The sequence below is a fragment of the Puntigrus tetrazona genome, chromosome 15 (genome assembly GCF_018831695.1).
Source record: "Puntigrus tetrazona isolate hp1 chromosome 15, ASM1883169v1, whole genome shotgun sequence".
NCBI lineage: Eukaryota > Metazoa > Chordata > Actinopteri > Cypriniformes > Cyprinidae > Puntigrus > Puntigrus tetrazona.
Genome location: NC_056713.1, coordinates 22,147,063 through 22,167,091, shown reverse-complemented (window position 1 = coordinate 22,167,091; position 20,029 = coordinate 22,147,063). Strand labels below are relative to the sequence as shown.

Below are 20,029 nucleotides of genomic sequence, written 5' to 3'. Positions count from 1 at the left end.
GTAGGCTATCAGACTATCAAAAATTATTTTATATATATATATATATATATATATATATATATATATATATATATATATATATATATATATATATATGTGTGTGTGTGTGTGTGTGTGTGTGTGTGTGTGTGTGTGTGTATGTGTGTGTGTGTGTATGTATATGTGTGTGTGTGTATATATATCTCAATTTACCTAATTGTGGGATCCCGATCAAAACCAAGACTGGATTACAATCTAATTAGAATTAATCCCCCACCTTTAAAGAAACCATTTTATCCAATTTAATAGCCTATAACTGAAGCACAGTCATATTTCTTTTGAACTGTTATTGCTGTTGTTTTTTCCCACCAAAAATGCACTTCCTGGTCCTGGAAGATTATGTCATTCGGCAAATGGCTTTTGTTTTGCACAAGAATGCAAGCAAAATAAAGATGTTTATTTATCTGAACGGAGTGTGCCTGAGAGGCATGCGCATGCAGCTACACTACAGCCCGGGCAAGTGTCGGATCATTAGTTTCCATGACAACAACGTCAGCCGGTCGAAATGTCAAACAGGTATGATGACTCACAATGAGGAATAAACGCGGTTAAATGGCCGGAATGATGCACGGGAGAAACACACAGAGGTTTGGGCAGCAAAAAAGGAGTTAAATCTACTGACGTAAACAGCATCGTTTAGCCGAAAGGCTCCAGGACGCGCGTCTGACGCTTTGATTGAGGTGTGATTCCCGCCGCGTCCCGCGTCTTTCCGACCCCGCACCCGCCCATAGGTTCTGGATGAGAGCAATTAAAGCATTACATCACCGGAACCGTACGGTTAATTATTTACTCAGCGTGCACGGAGGCTACGCGTTTTTTTTTTAAAGGCCAGACAAAAGATGTCCGGGTTTAACGGCTTTGCCTGACGGGATAAAGAGAAGAAAAAAACTGTTCGCGTGACCGGCTCGCGTTCATTGTGTGGAGGATGTGAAGCAGCGCGAGATGCCATGGCAGCGGCGGATGCAGCAGCAGCAGCTAACGGGCCGGAGCCTCCCGGTGTTCCGGTGCCCAAGGCGTTTCCCTACGAGGAATACGAGTGCAAAATCTGTTACAACTTTTTCGACCTCGACCGTCGGGCGCCCAAGATCTTGGAGTGTCTGCACACGTTTTGCGAGGAGTGTCTGCACGCGTTGCAGCTGTGCGAGGAGCGACCGTGGCGCATCAGCTGCCCCGTGTGCCGCCACCGCACGCCGGTACCGGACTACCGGATCCAGAACCTGCCTAACAACACCAAGGTCACGGAGGACTTCCCTCTGTACATCGACTCGGACCCCGTGCCTCAGGATGCTCTGCCGCCCCACCGGCCTCCGCTGCACCCGGCGCTCGTGGCGCTCCGGCGCGAGGAGGACGCGTCCATGGCCGGTCACGCGACGCCGTCCACCACGACGGTGTCCACCGCCACCACGCTCTCCCAGGACTCGGTCTCGCGCTACGAGAGCTGCCAAAACTGCAGGCGTCTCGCGCTGACCACCGGATGCGTGTGCGTCATCTTCTCGTTACTGTCCATGCTAGTGCTGCTCTTCATGGGCCTCATTTTCGTTCACAGCCACGGCGGACCGCCCTCGCCCGCGGGACCCCTCTGTCTTTCGGTGGCCAGCATCCTCGCCATGGTGTCGGCGATGGTAACGTGGCTCCTCTACTGGCTTAAAGACCGACCGGAGAACGAGACCGGCCGCTCCTCGGCCACCACTAACGCGAGCCGGAGAAACGCATGACAGGGTCGTATGACAAGCCCTTAAAGCATTTATTAGTTAGTCTCTTTTCATGTTACTAGTACTATCTGTATCTTTGGTTGCGCTTTATTTTAAGGTGTCCTCGTTAGAGCGCGATCATAAAGTACTGAACGATATATGTATTAGCTATAAGTGACCCTGGACCACAAAACCAGTCATAAGGCTCGGGTTTTTTAAATTGAAATATATATAGCATCTGACACGAATAAGCATTCCACTGATGTATGGTTTGTTGGGCTAAGATACAAAAAAATAAAAATACTGTGAAATCTGCCTTTTAAAATGGTCCAAATTAAGTTCTTAGCAATGCATATTACTAAAAAGAAATTAGGTTTTGATGTATTTGAGATAGGAAATGTAGAAAAAATGTAGTTTACTTAATTATTTAAACCCATATAACGGTATCCTTGGTTATTGTTATAAATACACCTGTGCTACTTATGACTGGTTTTGTGGTACAAAGTCACATGGTTAGGGGTTTGTCTTCATAAAATGATGCATAATTAATTCTTATTATAATAGTATAAGTACATGCAACACCTTAAAATAAAGTGTCACTGTATATTTTACATAGCTGAACAAGTAATTATTTATTAGGTAGGCTAGATGCTTGTATCAGTCCCAGTATACTGGAAAAAAAAAATTAGGCTACTCTGAAACAATTTTCACTCCAATAAGGCTCACAATTACAAACAAACCTCAAGTAAATAAAATTTTGGAAGCTTTTTTTTTTTGCAAAACACACGCCAACTTCTCCGTGTTGCTTATATTTGTATAATAATAATGTATTGACCAATTGTTAACGTTAGTTTATGCGTTAGGCCAGCTAACAATGAGCAATGCATTTGTCACAGTATTTATTAGAGTTAGTTAAAATAAATATATTTTATTAAAATAAATTAAATAAAACCTTTCGCTCTTAGTTCTGGTTAATTCCGCTCCGTAAAGCTAATATAAACTTTTGATTTTAATAGCACATTCGTATCTGTTGAAATTAACATTAACTAAGATTAATAAATGCTTCATAAGTGTTTTTCATTGTAAGCTTAATACCTGTGTATTTAACTAATGTTAACAAGTGGAACCTTATTGTAAAGTGTTGCCAGTTTACTTGGAATTGACACTAGCGTCTATTCACTTAGTACTAGGGAAACTGTAAAAAAAACCTCTTTAAATATCAATTTCAATAACTAAGTGACTTAGTGCATACAGAAGTACTAGTATCTAATGGGTCGTTATCAGATCACTTAATAGTACAGGCCAGTGTTTCCCGACGAGGAGTATGGGTGCAAAACCTGACCGCCTTTTCAACTATTTCAGCCCAAAACCTTGGGAGTGCATGCACACCTCAAGCAAGAAGTGTCTGCTCATGTTGCTCGTGTGCAAGGAGAAGCCGCCGGTGCATCAGATGCCCCTGCGCCACACATACCAGACTATCAGATACAGAACCCGCCACAAGGCATCCACCGCAACCGGATACGTGCGCACCATCTTCTCCTTCCTGTCCATTTTCGTGCTTCTCTTCATGGGTTTTATATTTGTGCATGGCCACCCGAGGTTGCTCTGGCTAGGAAGCCTTCGAGAGCTTGAGAGGAACTGACTTCGTGCGTCCTCTAAAAAAAAAAATCACCTAAACATCTGCCGGTTAAACATTGCGGCAAAAATAGTTTGGGTTAAACCCACAGCTGCCATCTGGTGTGATATTTAGCTGCTAATGCAATGATATTCAGACTTTAGTTTTGGGGCTACTGTATAGAGTGGGGTCCAAAAGTGAATTCACTAGAGAAAATGCATCTATTTTGCATCGTTTTATCATATAACCCAACATTTTTTATTATGCATTTGGGAGATATTTTTATCCAAAACTGCATTCAAATAGTTCATCCATTCCCAAGGAATCCATCGGTGACATTAGCATTGTTAGCACAGTTTATACTGGTCACAAATCTACATACTAGCCCAGAATTAGTACCCCTTTCCTTTCTTTTATTATTGTTTTTAAATCCAGATAATTCTGTTCATATTCGAGCTAAAGCTTCCGGACCCCACTGTGCGTACAGTTTAGTCATAGCTGCACTCATTTGACATTTACTTGGAAATTCACTTAGAAAGTCTAGCAGCTAGGTAAAACACGGCCAAGCAAACGCGATTATTGGATGACATTCTCAAAATGGTTGCTGGGTGTCGTCATCCTCTCGCTGTATCATACAATATTCTGCCTTCAAAAAAAAGAAGACCGCTTTGTCCTCATGGATCAATAGCTTTACTATAGAAATCTCTCCGCTTCACCTATGCATCCATCACGGTAAAACCGCGACAATCTCTTTTTGCTATCGTCTGTGTGCGCTTTTAACGCGCGTAGCGTAGTTAGTATTCACTTTACCAACTCGTCCATCGGATTGTTGCACCACGCAAAGCTGTGACGAGCGGTATCTGATGTACCTAGTTCAGAAGAAAACCTGCATGACGTTAAAGAAAAACTAGATACTGTGTTTGGAAACGAAGGTCAGCCGCTTCAGGAAAGCCTCCTTGTTAATCCAATCGGTACAGCTGAGTTACCTTATATACCGTCATTTATCGAGGGTATATGATGTTCCGTTAAAAAAAGTGTTGGTGAACAGCTATACAAATAGTTCTCTGTTGACGTGCGGTCACTTTTACAGTTGCTCGACGAAATTTTGCGGGCAAATTTTAAATAGGAAAGGCTTTTTTTCGCCTTCGGCCACACAGAAAGCTGCTTGGTGGGAACGTGGCTGTTGTGCGAGCTGTGCTTTATAACGCTGACAACCGACCGCACGTTTAGAAAAGATGTGCGCGACGAAGCAAGCGGGAATTCGACACCTGAGGAGCGGCTAGAGTTTTGCCGCGTCCTTGCAGGGACAGGACGCAGCCGTAGAGAAATCAATGATAAAGACTCGCACACTGGGACCGCGGCCAAGAGGTGCTTTCGAGTGTTTACTGACCCACTTATTAAAAACTCTGCATCTCTCCCATAGGTCGTTCGTCTTGGTGTCACAAATTGATATGTTCATCTAGCTAACTGTGGCTTGTTAACTTGAGTGCAAAACGCAACTAGCCCGCTTTAGCGTCGTACTGAATATATCGTACAGATTGTTTTAGACTTAATGGCTTTACGATGATGATTAAGGACACTTGATGGCCTAAATTTCCTTCTATTGGGGTAAAGGCCATTGTCTTTAGAAACACAGAACCATGCTTGATCATGTTCTTAAAGGGACAGTTCGTCTAAAAATTACAATCCTGTAATGTACCCACCCTCGTGGTATTCCCGAATCCTCTCGCTTTACTTGTGGAACGCAAAAGGATTGATATTAAAAACATGAGGGCGTGTAAATCATTTTTAGTCACTACTTCTTTAAATTATGTGCCTTTACTTCTTATTTACTGGTTTATTTATTGAAGGAATTGAAGTTTTAATAGGAATTACCGAGTGAATTTTCTATGAGCTTACCGTTTGATATGTATAAGCTGTGCTGTTGTTTGTAGGCAGATGTGATGGATCAAACCAGGTCTGCCCTCTGTTGGTGGACAAGTGTAGTGAAGCAGTCAGTTGTGCGTAGGGTTCACTTAGATTTTTGTAAGGAAGGTTTTATAAAGTGAATGAGGGGGTATTTGAGTGATTTAGACATGCAAAGGTTATTTCCATGAGTGTTAAGGCAGTAAACAGCCATCATCTGCTGTTATCCGTGCTGTACAAAGCAACACTTGTAGAGAAAGTAGTATAAAGTGCAGTAGTGTTATGTAGTCACCAGCTTCACAGCTCCTCCTGCCATTCTGTTGGGCAATATATATGTCATTTTACTTTACACAATGACCTCGGTTTACTGCCTTTTTGATCCCCGCTGAAAAGACCAACAACAAAATTTGGGGTCACTGAGATTTTTTTGGTGTCCTTTTTAAAAGGCAGAATTAAATCAATTAAATGAAACTGCTTTGAACATGGATAAAAATCAGAAATGTTTCAGAAATGCAGGAAATCTGATTGATCTGATTGGTGAATATATATGATAATGATTGGTTAAAATATAATGCGAAAGGAGTGGAATGATATTTCACATTACTTTTTGATCAAGTCATTCGTGAACGTAAAAACCTTTTTTTAAAAATCTTACCGACTCCAAACTTTGAACAGTAGTCTAAACCGCTGGTTAGTGCTTGTCTTGCTGGAAAAGCTGGTGGACAAAGAAAATCTTGCTGGTCAAGAGACCTGGACGTCGCACCGGCATTCAAAGCTCAATACATGCTGGTCTTTTCAACGGGGATGAGGATAAAGAGAGGAGAGAAAAGATGCTCTTGTCCTCTGTCCTGGTCCAGATATTTCATGAGCCTGAAAAGAAACTCAGTCAACATGGACCAAACTGTAAAGACGATCAAAATGTTCACGTCCAATGAAATTGATGTTTCTGTACCATTCAGTGTGACCTCCCCTTGTTCTCATGGTACCGCTATCGCTGTGACTGTCTGGACCATCAGGCCTGATGTGCACAACATCTGTTTATGTCTGTTTCTCCCGCACACACACTGGCCCAGTGATTGCACGGCACTTACCTGAACCCAGTGTTACTGCCTGGGACGACTATACTTCCCTTAATGCACTCCAGCCCTCTTAGTAACACTGCGTAGGGTCATGGGCTTTGTACACAGCCCTTATATACTCTGTAACATGTTTATTAGAATTAGAAAATGTGTGTTTTTACTATTACGCCTCAATAATTGTCGTGAAACTTGTTTGAATTGTATTTGCACATTGAAATCGTTCTGTTTACATACAAGAACACACCTCTCGGTTGACTAATAAATGAGAAAAAAAAAAAAAAAAAACGTCTGTTTTCATGAAATCGCTGCGCGTGTGCGCGTCCACCGCATTTTTTTCAACGCGGAAGTAACCGAAGTAGCCGCTAACGTTTGAATAACAAAAAGCAATAACGTAAACCTTAAAACTATTCGCGCTACAAAAAGTTTCATGATTACGAAAACACATTTTATACATTTTTATTTCGACATTAAGCGGCTTAACTGGTTGTTTTTGAACAGGTAAAATAACAGGAAGTGAATTACACCGGAAGTCTCTTTCTCGAACGCTAGCCGCTTCAAGAAATTAAAAAAATGAGTTGAATAAAAATTCTGTATTTTATTCTTAGCAACATCTACATGTTACTGTGAACACTCACGTAAACAAATGAATTAAATTGTTTTTAGTAGCTTTTTCATCGTTTAAAATTAACCAAGTTTGACACGGCACAACTTAGCTAACCTTCAATAACGTACATGCTATGCTCTTTGAATTCTGTATGAATATTAAATGTTTTCAGTACCTTTCTAAAGCTTATGATACACCGGGCAACTTTTAAAGCAATATTGCCGGGCAACTTTAGGAAATGTTGCCCTAAACGGTCAACGCAGGGCCCAAGACTGATCTAAATGATCCAGATAGTTACCCATTCTCAAGTGAAACCATGTTTCAAAGAGAAGTGTTATCATTGTTAACAGGAAAAATTGCTCGAAACGTGGTCCAGTGTATCATCAACATAAGCCTCAGCCAGGTAATATCCTCCATCCGCACCATGCCTTTTCTGCAGCCTGGCACTCAGGGACGCTTGTGCCGGTAAATGCAGGACAGATGATTTTATCCTAAAGTTGTCTTTGGGGAGGATTTACGTTTTCTCTGAGTGAACCCCATCTAATTGGGGTTAAAGAGGCGCTGACCTTCCACAGGCTGGACAAGACAAACGACACAGCAACATGTGCACTGCTCAAAGAAGTTCATTAAATGGTCAAATGGTGCTTGCGTTGGTGAATTCTTGCTACATTCCTATACGGATTTATACACTTTTCAACACCGGCAAACCTAGTCTAATTGCAGTGACAGTTTTGACCAACGTGCTCAATATCATGTTATTTTGTAAGGCGATCACAGTTACAAAAAAAACAAAACTCGTATTTCTTCGTCTCGCACTAAATGCATGCAGCTAGGCTTTTTAATAACTTTCATACACATGCTGTAAAACCGATTCGAATTATTTTGACGCGATTTGCTTAGAGAATTTCGATACTTGACCCTTGATAATAAAACTAATTAAGCTCACATCAGAGCGAGATCTGTTCTCCAAAAACGGATTCGACACGCGGATCCGGTGTTTCAAAGACTGAAACATGCATCGTACCGCCGCCTGTTCTCTTCTTTTCCAACCATCACCCTGTTTTTAATGCGGCATAAACTGTGAAGAACCCCAAAAAACTATTCATTTTTAATAAGGTAGATGCAGCCTGCTATACGTTTTAATAGTATCGCATCATGCCAGTAAATTTAAAGTATAAAAACAAATGCGTAATATTCCTTTTCTTTTAACAATGCATTCTCCTACCCGCTTGGTTGTATTTACAAGCTTGCTTTTCAGAGTTAACGAAAATCCAGATGTCCTGCTATCTATACATTTAGTTCATATTTAGCCTCTGGAAATTTACGAATATACCGACTTATAGCAGATATATACCGATAATTGTGCGATAAAACATATATAATAACCTGACAATGAATAATGCAATTAATGCATCGGATAGAAACTCATTAACAAACACGCACGCACGCACGCATTCATTGTTAACCATTAAATAGTTGGCTCGGTGTCTCCAGGGTCCTGCCTCTTTGGCGTTGATTTAACTTTTTAAGTAAGAGAGAATAATCTAGCCTAGTGTTTTGCACGTGAAAGGACCCCCGTTTCCCCCGCGTGCTTCCCTCCCGCGTGCGCCCCATTGTTCCCGCGCGCAGGCAGAAAGAAAACATTTGAAGTTTCTTTTTAGTCCAACAAAAGAGCCACATGTCATTGAAGTCACTCTGTGTGTGTGTGTGTGTGTGTGTGTGTGTGTGTGTGTGTGTGTGTGTGTGTGGGATCAGTCAGAGAGAGAGAGTGTGTTAGGCTAAATAACAGTGAGTCTATATAAGTGAGTAATGTTTTTGCTTATTTAAATTGATTCATTCTGTCTTTGATTTATTACATTATTGTTGCACCGTCACTAGAACTAAACAGCCCGCGTTACACTAAAACGCGTTTCGATATTATAATTGACTATTTTATTATATTTAGTAGCGTTTGCGTGTGTGTCCCTAGCCTACACATTTACGTATTACTATTTTAAGTCTAATTTAATCGCGCATCATATGTTTTCGATGTCCACTTTGGAAAGCTCATAGAGCGAAGCGTGCGTCGTCGACCAATCAGCTCTCGGGTACGGGATCCTGTGGACCAATCGGAACGCGCCGTTCGGGTAATAGACAAGAGGGTCTCCGCAAACTCAGAAATGTCTCAGTAGTTTGAGAACTCGCGCTCATCCCAAACGCCTGTTAATAACAATAACGCCGCGATTATAATTCTCGCCACATAATGAAAACAGCGAGCAAGGACCACGAAAGAGAAGAGGCTACATCCGATTAATAACGTCCCGTTGCGCTTATTTTTTTTTTTTTATGTTTTTCCTGAAGGGATGCAAAAAAAGATCATCGGAGCTCATGCATTTTTGTGTTTGATTGCGGGATATTTTCATGCGTTTTTAAGCCCGCTGAAGTGCGCGTTTAGTCCCGGCGCTGCCCCGCGGCGATGAGCGGCTTGGCAGGGACCGTTCCCAGGATGATGCGTCCTCCTCTCTCCCAGAACTATCCCCGCAGCGGCTTCCCAATGGAGGGTAAAACATATTAAATATGCGCATTAAAATGTTTAAGTTAACAGTGCAAACCATTTTGGCGTCTGTGTCGCGTGCGTAGACTCGACTGAAAACGGTAACGTTTTTGTTTAGTGTGAAACTTTTGTTGGCGTATAAATAATAAAACAGTTACGTGTCATGGTATGTGCTACATATTGTGTTGTGTTGCTTTTTTAAAAGTCTAAATTTAAGCGTTTTTTTTTTTGTATTAGTAAAAAACCTGTTTCCCCGTGCACTGGTATTTCAAAGTTTCAGATAAAAAAGTTCTTGATATAAGTTACAAAGCTCGAGTTTTTAAGGCCGTTTTAATCATAATTATTATTTCTACATTTACACCATTAACAATAGACTAGTGGGCCTATTTGTTTAAACGCATTTAATCTGTAACTCTATTGTTCAGTCGGTCAGTTCGATAAAAACAAATCGTGCCCTTAGCACCACTTTTAGCTCACCTAAAATTCAAAGCAGAAATTACTTGGCTTATTTTTACCATGTGTTTATAAACACGTGAAATATGTCAGAGAATTAAATGCACATGGAGCCTATGGGCTACTCGAACCGTTTCACCCCTTCCTTACAAGCGCTTCGGTTGTGCCTTATTTGTAATAGCCACGCATTATTTTTCTGTAATTGTGATATCTCTCCACTGTCATAATTTGGCCCGGCTTCCGTGCAGTTTCAACTCCGATGGGTCAGGGTCGAGTCAACCAGCTCGGAGGAGTTTTCATCAACGGCCGGCCTCTACCGAACCACATTCGACACAAGATAGTGGAGATGGCCCATCACGGGATCCGGCCGTGCGTGATATCCCGCCAGCTCCGGGTCTCTCACGGCTGCGTCTCCAAAATCCTGTGCCGCTATCAGGAGACGGGGTCCATCCGGCCTGGAGCCATCGGCGGCGCTAAATCCAAGGTGAGGCCTACAGGGAGGCGGTGAAGCGCGGAGGAAGTTTGTGGATGAACTCAAAGCAACAGGTCGATTGCTAACCGGAAACGCCGACCTTCTTTTGACATATTTGGGCTTCAATTTTAAATAACAGTCTTTGAATTGAATCTGTTCAATCTCGTCTAATTCGATTCTGTTTTGACAGACTTCGTCTGTGGACGTGGAGAAGCGCGTTGAGGAATACAAACGGGAAAACCCCGGTATATTCAGTTGGGAAATTCGGGATAAATTGCTCAAAGAGGGAATTTGTGACCGGAACAGCGCGCCCTCAGGTATGCGTCAAACAAAAAGTCACGACGTGTGCGATTTATATCAAATTTTATTGGCATTTCCCTCGCAGTTAACTTTAAATATCGTAAAAACGTAACAAAACACTTGTGATATATATATGTAAATGTAAACAGCGCGTTTTGTCAACGTTGATACTGTTGCTATGGTTACCCGCCGGAAGCGATTTCCGTTGTCTTGCTAGCTCTAAAAGTTAGCCAAATACAGCGAGTGTCTTCAATAGTTTTAGTAACCACAAAACGTAAACATCACGCACAGGCTAGGCTATTTTTCGCAGTCGTTTATACAATGCAAGAAATGCGTACTGGCGTATTAAAAGCTAGCACTTACGGATTCGCTTCGACCCTCGTCCAGTGAGCGCTATAAGCCGCATCATGAGAGGAAGATACGGCGCAAGAGGTGAGGAGGAGGAGGAGGAGGAAGATGAAGAGGACATCGAAAAGCGCGAGCAGGAAGAACACGCCTGCAGCAGCGGACACAGCATCGAGGGGATCCTCGCAGACAGATGTGAGTGGACACAAACCCTTTCTGCTTTCATGTCAATATATTTCAGAAAGCACTGTGACTGGATGGTAAATGATGTGGAGTTGTGCTTTTAGCAAATCGGGATTGAATTATAGTGAAGTTATAACGCTGGCTGTGTTTTCCTGAATATATAAATGGATTGAACCCTTGGGGCTTATGATAATGATATGAACCCATAAATGTTCTTATCACTTTAGCCAGTAACAAAAGAACACACTGTGAGCAATTTCTTGTAAAATTGTGCTGGAAACGTTTTGCACATTAATTTCTCAGCAAAACTAACGAAGAAAAAAGGGCCACAAGTGTCCAGAATGCATGCTGGAGAATTTCTAGAATTTGTAGAAATGGAGTCTGGACAGTTTACAATTTTTTTTAATACATTTCTTGGTAAATGTACAATTGTCATATTTGGGTGTTTTTATAGTTTTGTTGACTCTATTAAGACGTTTGAGGACAATAGTAAACAATGGGGTGTCGAAACGTTTTATTGGTGGTTTATAAAGCAAATGTGGTGTATTCACTTGCAAGGTTTGTAATATATTAATTCATTACTTTGCATTAATGATGAGTCAGATTTACTGAGTATCAATAATCAACAATTCCCAAAAATACGAATAAATATTATGCAGCAGGCATGAGTTGCTAAATCTCTAAAAAGTGGGTTTTAGGTGAAGTTCTGCATTCCACTTAAAGTAATACAAAATGAATTAAAATATAAGTTAGTATATAGGCTGCTAGAACCAGCTGGATGAACTATTAAAAATAAGACAATTGTCATAATTTAGTCTCACTCATGTCGTTCCGAACCTATGACTTTTTTTTCTGTGAAACTCTGAAGGAGAAATGATCATAAATATTGAAACATGACAACGCAATGAATTGTTAAGAAAGGACAGCTGTAGAATTTCTGTGCAAAGAGGCCCAAAAGGGGGAAAAAAGTTGCTAAAAACCAGTGGATGAGAGTCTATTTTTGCCCTCTTGCGTACTACTGGCCGACAGCTGAAGTGACTGATGTACTGTTCTGTGATGATATTTAATGAGCTAACAGCCTGTCCCTGCGTGACAAATTAAGGTGAACGTTATTTGACTGCCTCCGATGCCCTGCTAACACCACTTCAGCTCCCTAAATAATACTGATCGGGATGCAGTGTCACTCTTAATGGCGATGGGAGTTTATTAAAGGCTATTTCCGTCAATAGGGACCAGTGTTCTCCTCGGCTGTTCCTTCATGGCCCGGAGCGGCGGTCACAATGGGGGCGAGCCTCTCGTCATGCGCGCTGCCACAAAGCCCGTCCGTCACGCTCTGCCCGTCTCGCGGCCCAAGAAAGACGACTTGCCCGAGCCGATTAAATTAGGCTCTTTATTTGAACTTCGCTTTCATCTGGCCAATGAGTCAAACACGCCTTGCTCTTTTTCTCCTCCGTCCTCCTCATGCCCCGTTCTACCTCTCTTGGCCTGCGGCGCATTTTCGGGTTAATGTCTGTGGGCCGTTGTCAGTCCCTTCCATTCCCACCACCCCTCCTTCACTGAGACACACAGACAGGCAAGTTGAGTTCAGTATTTACACCCTTCTTTTGAATAGGCAACATCTTGATTCCTGAACCCTTTCCTTCATACTGTCTCCGTATATCTTCTTAAAGACTCAAAGATGTTGGTGTGTGTGTGTGTGTGTGTGTGTGTGTGTGTGTGAGAGACTCTAGCTTATGAAATCTCGCTGTTTGCTGGCCTCCAAAAAGCCCAGCTAACAATAAATATGTTCATTTTGAATATTCTTTTTCTTGGTTGACAACATTAAGGTTACATTTTATTATTTTGTAAACATTTTGGGAATGTTACTTTTAAATATTTGGAACCACCGGAAACTAATAAGTTGTAACATTTAAAAAACATCAGGCAAGCGCACAACAAAAAACGTTGTTTTATGTATTATTTATAAATTATGTTTTTGCGCTGATATTTTGTGAATGATCAGATAACTTTGACCAAAATTCTATTATTGGAAGAGTGTTTGTTTATAGCTTTGAGAGACTTCTCAGCTAACAAAAACATGTTCTTAGAACATTTTCATTTCTAAATGTTCCAAAAGCATCCAGTTTTTTAATTTAAATTCCATGAATTATGTATAAAGAATGAGAACATTATTAAAGACCATTGTTGTAAAGGTTCTGTTAATGTTACTGGAAGAATCTTTGTTCATCACTTTAAGAGAACCTTGCTAGAACGGTACGCAAAGTTCTGAGGATGTTCCCTATTTGCTTCCTGGCACGCATTGGAACAGATATGTTTAGTAACTCTCAAAACCGAAAATACTACTGAGAAGTATATTTAGAAAAGTGTAAAATGATTGACGCTTCTGTAATATGCGCATATGCGCAAGCCGCAGAACATATGCACATGCACAAACATGCAAGCGCACGCATGGATGCACACACGTACACATGCACACACAAACAGTGCCAACTGGCCCAGTGCGGGATGGTTTGTGTGGCACCATGGAGTGTGCAGTCAGCGGGTCGTAATTCACTCTGAAAGCCAAAACAAACACAAACAACACACACTCCAAAACACAAATGCACCACCAAGAAGACCTAAAAAAAACAAACTTGGCTAGACAAAGCCTGGCCTTAAAATCTCTAGCAGTTACAGGTGACAAATTCTGTCCATTTTAGTAGTGCTTTTTATCTTATATGAAATATTAAAACATGCGCCGCCCTTTTTTTATGGCACAGAGTGAGGCAGACAGTGAGAGGAGTACAGTTGGATGCGCAATGCAGGGAAACCCCCCAAAACAAAACTGTCTCCATTGTGTCCAGCGTGCAGTGTCAGGGTCAGCAGACTTAGGAATCCGTGTCTGCTTGAGTTCAGGCCCCGAAGGCAGGACTACAGTATGTGTGTTTCAGTTAGCACACAGACAGCACGAAAACAGCGGCTATAAGTGAGTCTATAGTACTTAAACATGATTCAACTCCCCTAATCGCAATCACAAAGTGCAGTTACTGGCTTAGTTTGTTTTAAAAAGGTGGCACATTGTTTTAGCTGATGGCCAACAAACACTTGAATACGTGTTTTGAGTTGTTAAACAGCAGTCCGAGGTCATTGGCGTTTGACCTCCAATGATCAAAGGTCACACGGGTGTATGTTTAGAGCGACAGGTGACCACTTCCTGTTTTAACTCCTATATCCTTTAACATAAAGGCACTAACTAATACGTATCTTACTATATCAGCATAGGATGCACATTTTCCACTGCAACTGGCAAAAATGTGCAAAAAACAAACGTAAAGTGCAGTATACACATACTAGAATGCAATTCATTGGCCTGATATTTCCAGTATGAAGTAATATATTAATAGTCTGACTCTTGATGTGTATTTTTTGGTTAGATTTTTTAGTTTTTGAAAGAATTTTTATTTTCTAAATTTGATCAAAATTGTAAAACCTGTACAGTACAATGTGTAATATTTAAAAATATTATTACACTCTAAAATAACTGTTTTATATTTAAAAATATATTTAAATATAATTTATACCTGTGATGCAAAGCTGAATTTTCAGCTTCATTACTCCAGTCTTCAGGGATCCTTCAGAAACCCTTCAGACTTCAAAACAATATTAATATGCTGGAATATTTGAAAACTGATGCTTTTGAACATTAGCACCACACATATCCAGCTTCATATCTATGTGTGTTCAGATGGTAGGTATAGAGAGGAGAGAAGCACCTGTTTGAATCCAGTTCAACAAAACAGTTCAAATCTGCGTTTAAGGAAGTTGAAACGACATGGTTGCATCAACAAATCTGTTTTTATTAGCTTTGCATTTGTTAACACTAATGGGTGGGTTTAGGGTTGATTTGGTGTAGGGCAAAGTGATAGAGCATTAACATTGCAACAGGATATTTGAATTTTGATCCGCCGTAATATGCACCTAAAGCAACATAATTAAAAGAAAGTAATATGTACCTAGATCAACATAATAAAAAATGTGCCAGGGTTCACATATGAACCTGTGTTTTGGCGTCTCTCAGTGGACGTAAGGCACAAAAAGTGCAAAGAGGTATGTATTTTTATGAGATCAGGTTGGTCTTGTCGTACTTTTGATCAATTTAATGCAACTTTGCTGAATGAAGGTATAAGTAGAAACTAAGTAGAGTGAAAGTAGCGAATCAAAAATGTTAAATTAAGACATTTATAAAAATGTAGATGAAAAATACATAACAATTTATATGATGATATTACTCGATGCCAAGTGTGATGAAGCCGTATCGTGCACCGTCCTACTTTGAAATGTTTTTAGTTGCATACTGCACGCTGTTTCACACACTAGCTTCTTTTACAAAAGCCACACAAGCAAAAAAAAGTATCAAAAGTGACTCGAGAGCAAAGCAAAAGAGGCTAAACAGACGAAGAGCACATTTGGTTCAGAGCTGAAACGTGTGGTTGTTTGAGGGCAGCTGCGAGGGTCACAGTTGCTCTTTAGCAAGTCAAGTCCTCCCTCTGTTTCTCTCTGTTCCTAAACGCTGGGGGGCAGATGGGCCCACGAGCTGTCACTCATCCTTTCTGTCTCCGGCATCTGTTAGTTCTCTATGTACTGCTTAATGTAGTCGGGCAGTCACTCAGCCAACCTCGGCGCTGAAAAGGACCCTCCTCGCTCTCCCCTCTCCGAGACGCTGCATTTGTTCCCAAGCTTTCTTTTGTGCACGTCTTTGTCTTTCTTTTTTGCCCGTTTTTGATGGCGAGGGGGCATGTCATTGGCTCAATTAGCTCTCTTCATTACCTGCCCCCAAGAGAATCTCTCTCACACACACACACACACACACACACACACGCACGCAGACTAACTCCACACACGCACATATGGTTTTATCTTGGACCTCTGCCGCTTGCCCCCGACCAAAACTAAGTGCAAAAGCCTGCTGGATGTGCTCTCGCCGTCCCGCAGTATTAATGAAAGTCCTTGGGTGGATTTTGTGTACATGAACTCATGAGGTAAATGGACTCGGGGTGATATTTCGCCCCAGAATATTGAATTTAAGCGACGAGGGCCCAGAGCTGAAGAGAAACGGCGGATGGAGATGCTTTTAGTGACCGCACCGTTTACATAGCAGAGAGCTAAAATATCTTAAAACACATACTACACGCTAACTTCACATGCCTGAGACCTGAAAACACACACACACACACATAGGCACTCTGTGTATTTACAGAAGGCAGAATATCTCTAGATTCTCCAGCGGTTTCATTTCCATGACATTTGGGTTTGGGTTGTGTGTGTGTTTAGAAGCCTGTGGTCTGTATTCTTCTGCCCGGACTGAACCTGTGTTTACTGTTTGCTGTTCGGTTCTTTTTATTCATTTGCCTCGATTCTCATTCAGTCAGCAAAAGTATGAAGACGCAAGCGCTTAGGCCATGTTTGCTACCTGTTGATTAGTTGTCAAAAATGAACATTTCGATGCCATTTATGTTGTTTCCATCTTTTATTTGCTCCTGAAAGTAGAAAAGCACCATAACGTGAAAGTAGTCCATGCTACTAGTGTACCATTTGTCAAGCCTCTTCCAGATGTACGATAGATATTGGTAAAGCAAACTCAGAAAAAAAGTCTGTCAAATCCATGTGCATCTGTTCGATACAGTAATGTCTAGATATATATATATATATATATATATATATATATATATATATATATATATAATTTTAGGTTTTCTATTACTCATTTAGAATAGATTTGTGCCAAAAATCACTGTTTTTTTCACTGATAATTGTCTCCTCTGGTGCCGAATCTCATATTAGCATATTTGCAACTTGCCACATGATATTTCTTGAAATACATGAAAACCAAAGCTCTCCCTTTACTTGAGAGTTATTTATGTGACTGCACAATGGACTCATTATTTAGCTCTCTTTCCTTCAGTGGAGCGACTTTTTTGATAGGTCTCAGATCCGTGAATGATTCATTTCCACGTCCAAGTTTCAGGTGCTTCTGAGCTTTTTTTCTCAATGGGTTTTCGAAGAGATCGAGCACTTGAACTACGCGACCCACCCTTTTTGCCCTGCCACCCACCCACCTTTGGCCTTCTTTCTGCCCCCTCTACCCCCTCCAGGGCAGGTGACGGCCTCCACTGAGAGCCCCGGCCGTCACGACGGATTCCACAGATGGAGCGTGCAAATCGATCCAACAAAGACTGTGAGAAGACAGAATGAGAGAGAGACAGAGAGAGAGAGAGAGAGAGAGAGAGAGAGAGAGAGAGAGAGAGAGAGAGAGAGAGAGAGAGAGAGAGAGAGAGAGAGAGAGAGAGAGAGAGAGAGAGAGAGAGAGAGAGAGAGAGAGACAGAGAGAGAGAGAGAGAGAGAGAGAGAGAGAGAGAGAGAGAGAGAGAGAGAGAGAGAGAGAGAGAGAGAGAGAGAGAGAGAGAGAGAGAGAGAGAGGCAGGCATTCAAATAGGTCAAAGAAGTAAATAAAAAATCACTAAAAATGAATTTCCGTTAATTCCAACAGCATGAATGTGTTGTTGTGAATCATTGTAGGCTGATGAACAGTTCTCCACACAGCTTTTATTTCACCAAATCTCAAACTGTAGGAATTTCCCATAGCTCTCTTTCTGTTCGAAAAAAGAAAAGCCTTTTTATGAGGAAATAGGTCACATTTTATTCAATTACTGATTTATTTGTGTATGTGTGTTTCTTTTGTAGGTTTTTAAGATTTCTTCCGTTTCATTTTACAGTCGTCCGGCACATCGCCCCTTTTCTTTCTTCTCCACTGTATTTTTTCTCTTTCATCCTGTTTTTAACAGTTTGCTCTTGTGCTTTTCAGAGTCCCTCCTGCAGCTCACTCTGTTTGTGTTTTATTCTTTGACTGTTGCTCTGTGGTCTTTTTTAGTTACTGAGGCAAAATGGAGAGGAAATGAAGCCTTTTAAGAAAAGATGTGAAGAAACTCATAAAATTCTTATTCACCAAGACACTGCGTCATTAGAAATGAGTAAAAGCTGCTGAAGCATGTTTGTTACTTGTGCCTCTGCTTGTTCGTATTTGTGTGTGTTCGTGACATACACAGTCGTTTGTGTGGGGATGTGGGGACAACTACTTTTTAAAAAAATACTACACAAAGCCTTATCCAATTTGAGAACAAATAAACTATTTTTTCCAAATTGGGATTTGAAGAGATTGAGGATTTTGGGTCCTTTATACAAAATTATATATAGATATATATAAACTAATATATTACATCAAAATATTTCTTACACTATACAGTATACATTACATAAAAATATAAATATATAAATTCAATATGACATTTTTTTTTACATTGCATTACATTTCTTACATTATATCTATCTATATATACTACATAGATAATATTTAAAAATTAAAAAAACATTTGTAAATGCCAAAAAAATTATATCTTAATTATAAAATCATATATTATTGTACTTTTTATTAGCATAATTGTAATGATAAAATCAAAATACATTTTCTGTCATTCTTTGTATTAATTGATTAATTGAGGATTAGTTTTTTTATTTTGGGGGAATTTTTTGATTTCTGTTATTTGCGTTAGTTTTTATTTGTTTTTAAGGGAGTCAAATATTAAAGTAAAAAAAATTTAATATTGTTCATTTGTGTATGTGCATGCGCATATATATATATATATATATATGATATATATATATGCCCTCCTCTTTATTATATCACCATCACCCCGTCCTTTGTTCGCCGCCCTTCACCAGGCTCCCGGCATTGGTGTGTGTTTCGAGAGGAGGGCGTGGTGATGGCCAGGTCTGGCGGCGTGTGATGAGGCACACCTGAAGGGATTTAGCCTTGTCACCGCCGGACGACATTCGTTAAATGCCCTGCGCGCCTCTCTCGGGAGACCGGTCTCTTCCCCTGCATGCACGCTGGTGTCCTCGTGGGTCCAGGAAGGGTGCGTGAAGGAGCTCGTCCCGCCGCTAGACAACGCACTCCCACAGCGTCGTGGGACCCCCGAAAATACAGTCCAGGCGTGGACTGCACCAGGATACGGCTGGACGGGCCAGGATGCCGAGCCGTTAAATCCCCTAAATCTCCTGATCCCCGGAGGAAAGAAGCGACGGAGATGCCGCCTATCAAGAAGCCCCGCCGCCCCACCGCGCCCCTCAACAGGAGAGGGGAATCGCGTTTGGCGACCGCTGGATGTCCGCCCCTTACCTGGACCCTGCCCCTGGAACACTACCTGACCTTCCACAATCCCAGAAGCACAACGAGGGCACCAGTTTCCCCTTTTATTTGGACACTTTTTCCCCTTGGACACTTTATTTTTGTACTATTTTTGTTAATAAAAAGCCTCTCCAATAGGCCTGACGCCACGCCCACTGTGTCTGTCGTTAAAACTCCTCCCGTCACAGTGGTGGAGAATGCGGGCAAGGCGGAGCTTAGGCGGCACAGTGGGGCGACATCTGATGACGTCATCCTCTCGCTGGTACCCATGCCGGGACGGAGGAACAACGGAGACTCGCCTCCCAGCCACCAGGAAGGGTAAGTGGCGGCTATATATTATTGTCATTTACCCGGTGGCTGGTTGAGCATTCCGACTAATTCCCGGTTTCTCTGTCCCGGTATTTATAGAGGAGTTGCCCGGAGAGGAATCCCTGCCCCGCCCACTCCGACTGCTGGAGCCTGGTTGAGGAAGGTAGCACTCCTATTTAACACGGCGACCGCCTGACGGGGTTGACGCTATATATATATATATATATGTGTGACGAGTCGGCTGCCCCTCCTCTTTATTGTCACCATCACCCCGTCCTTT

At 41.5% G+C, this 20,029-nt stretch overlaps 2 protein-coding genes across 4 annotated transcripts in view; both read left to right on the top strand.

Annotated features, from left to right (window-relative positions):
- Positions 1-158: 158 nt before the first annotated feature.
- LOC122358838 (E3 ubiquitin-protein ligase RNF182) lies at positions 159-6,614 on the top strand. Its single transcript, XM_043258756.1, has one exon. The coding sequence runs from the start codon at positions 987-989 to the stop codon at positions 1,752-1,754; it is 768 nt and encodes a 255-aa protein (XP_043114691.1). The 5' UTR covers positions 159-986; the 3' UTR covers positions 1,755-6,614.
- A 2,498-nt stretch (positions 6,615-9,112) lies between these two features.
- Positions 9,113-20,029, top strand: part of pax3b (paired box 3b) — a 21,341-nt gene continuing 10,424 nt past the window's right edge. For 2 of the 3 annotated variants that reach the window (XM_043258733.1, XM_043258734.1), the window contains exons 1-4: positions 9,113-9,473; positions 10,168-10,403; positions 10,582-10,708; positions 11,079-11,231. In XM_043258733.1, the coding sequence (XP_043114668.1) occupies positions 9,389-9,473; positions 10,168-10,403; positions 10,582-10,708; positions 11,079-11,231 (601 nt within the window). In that variant the 5' untranslated portion in view covers positions 9,113-9,388. Of the gene's footprint in view, positions 9,474-10,167; positions 10,466-10,581; positions 10,709-11,078; positions 11,232-20,029 lie in introns of those variants that run through there. The other variant, XM_043258736.1, reaches the window with a different exon arrangement.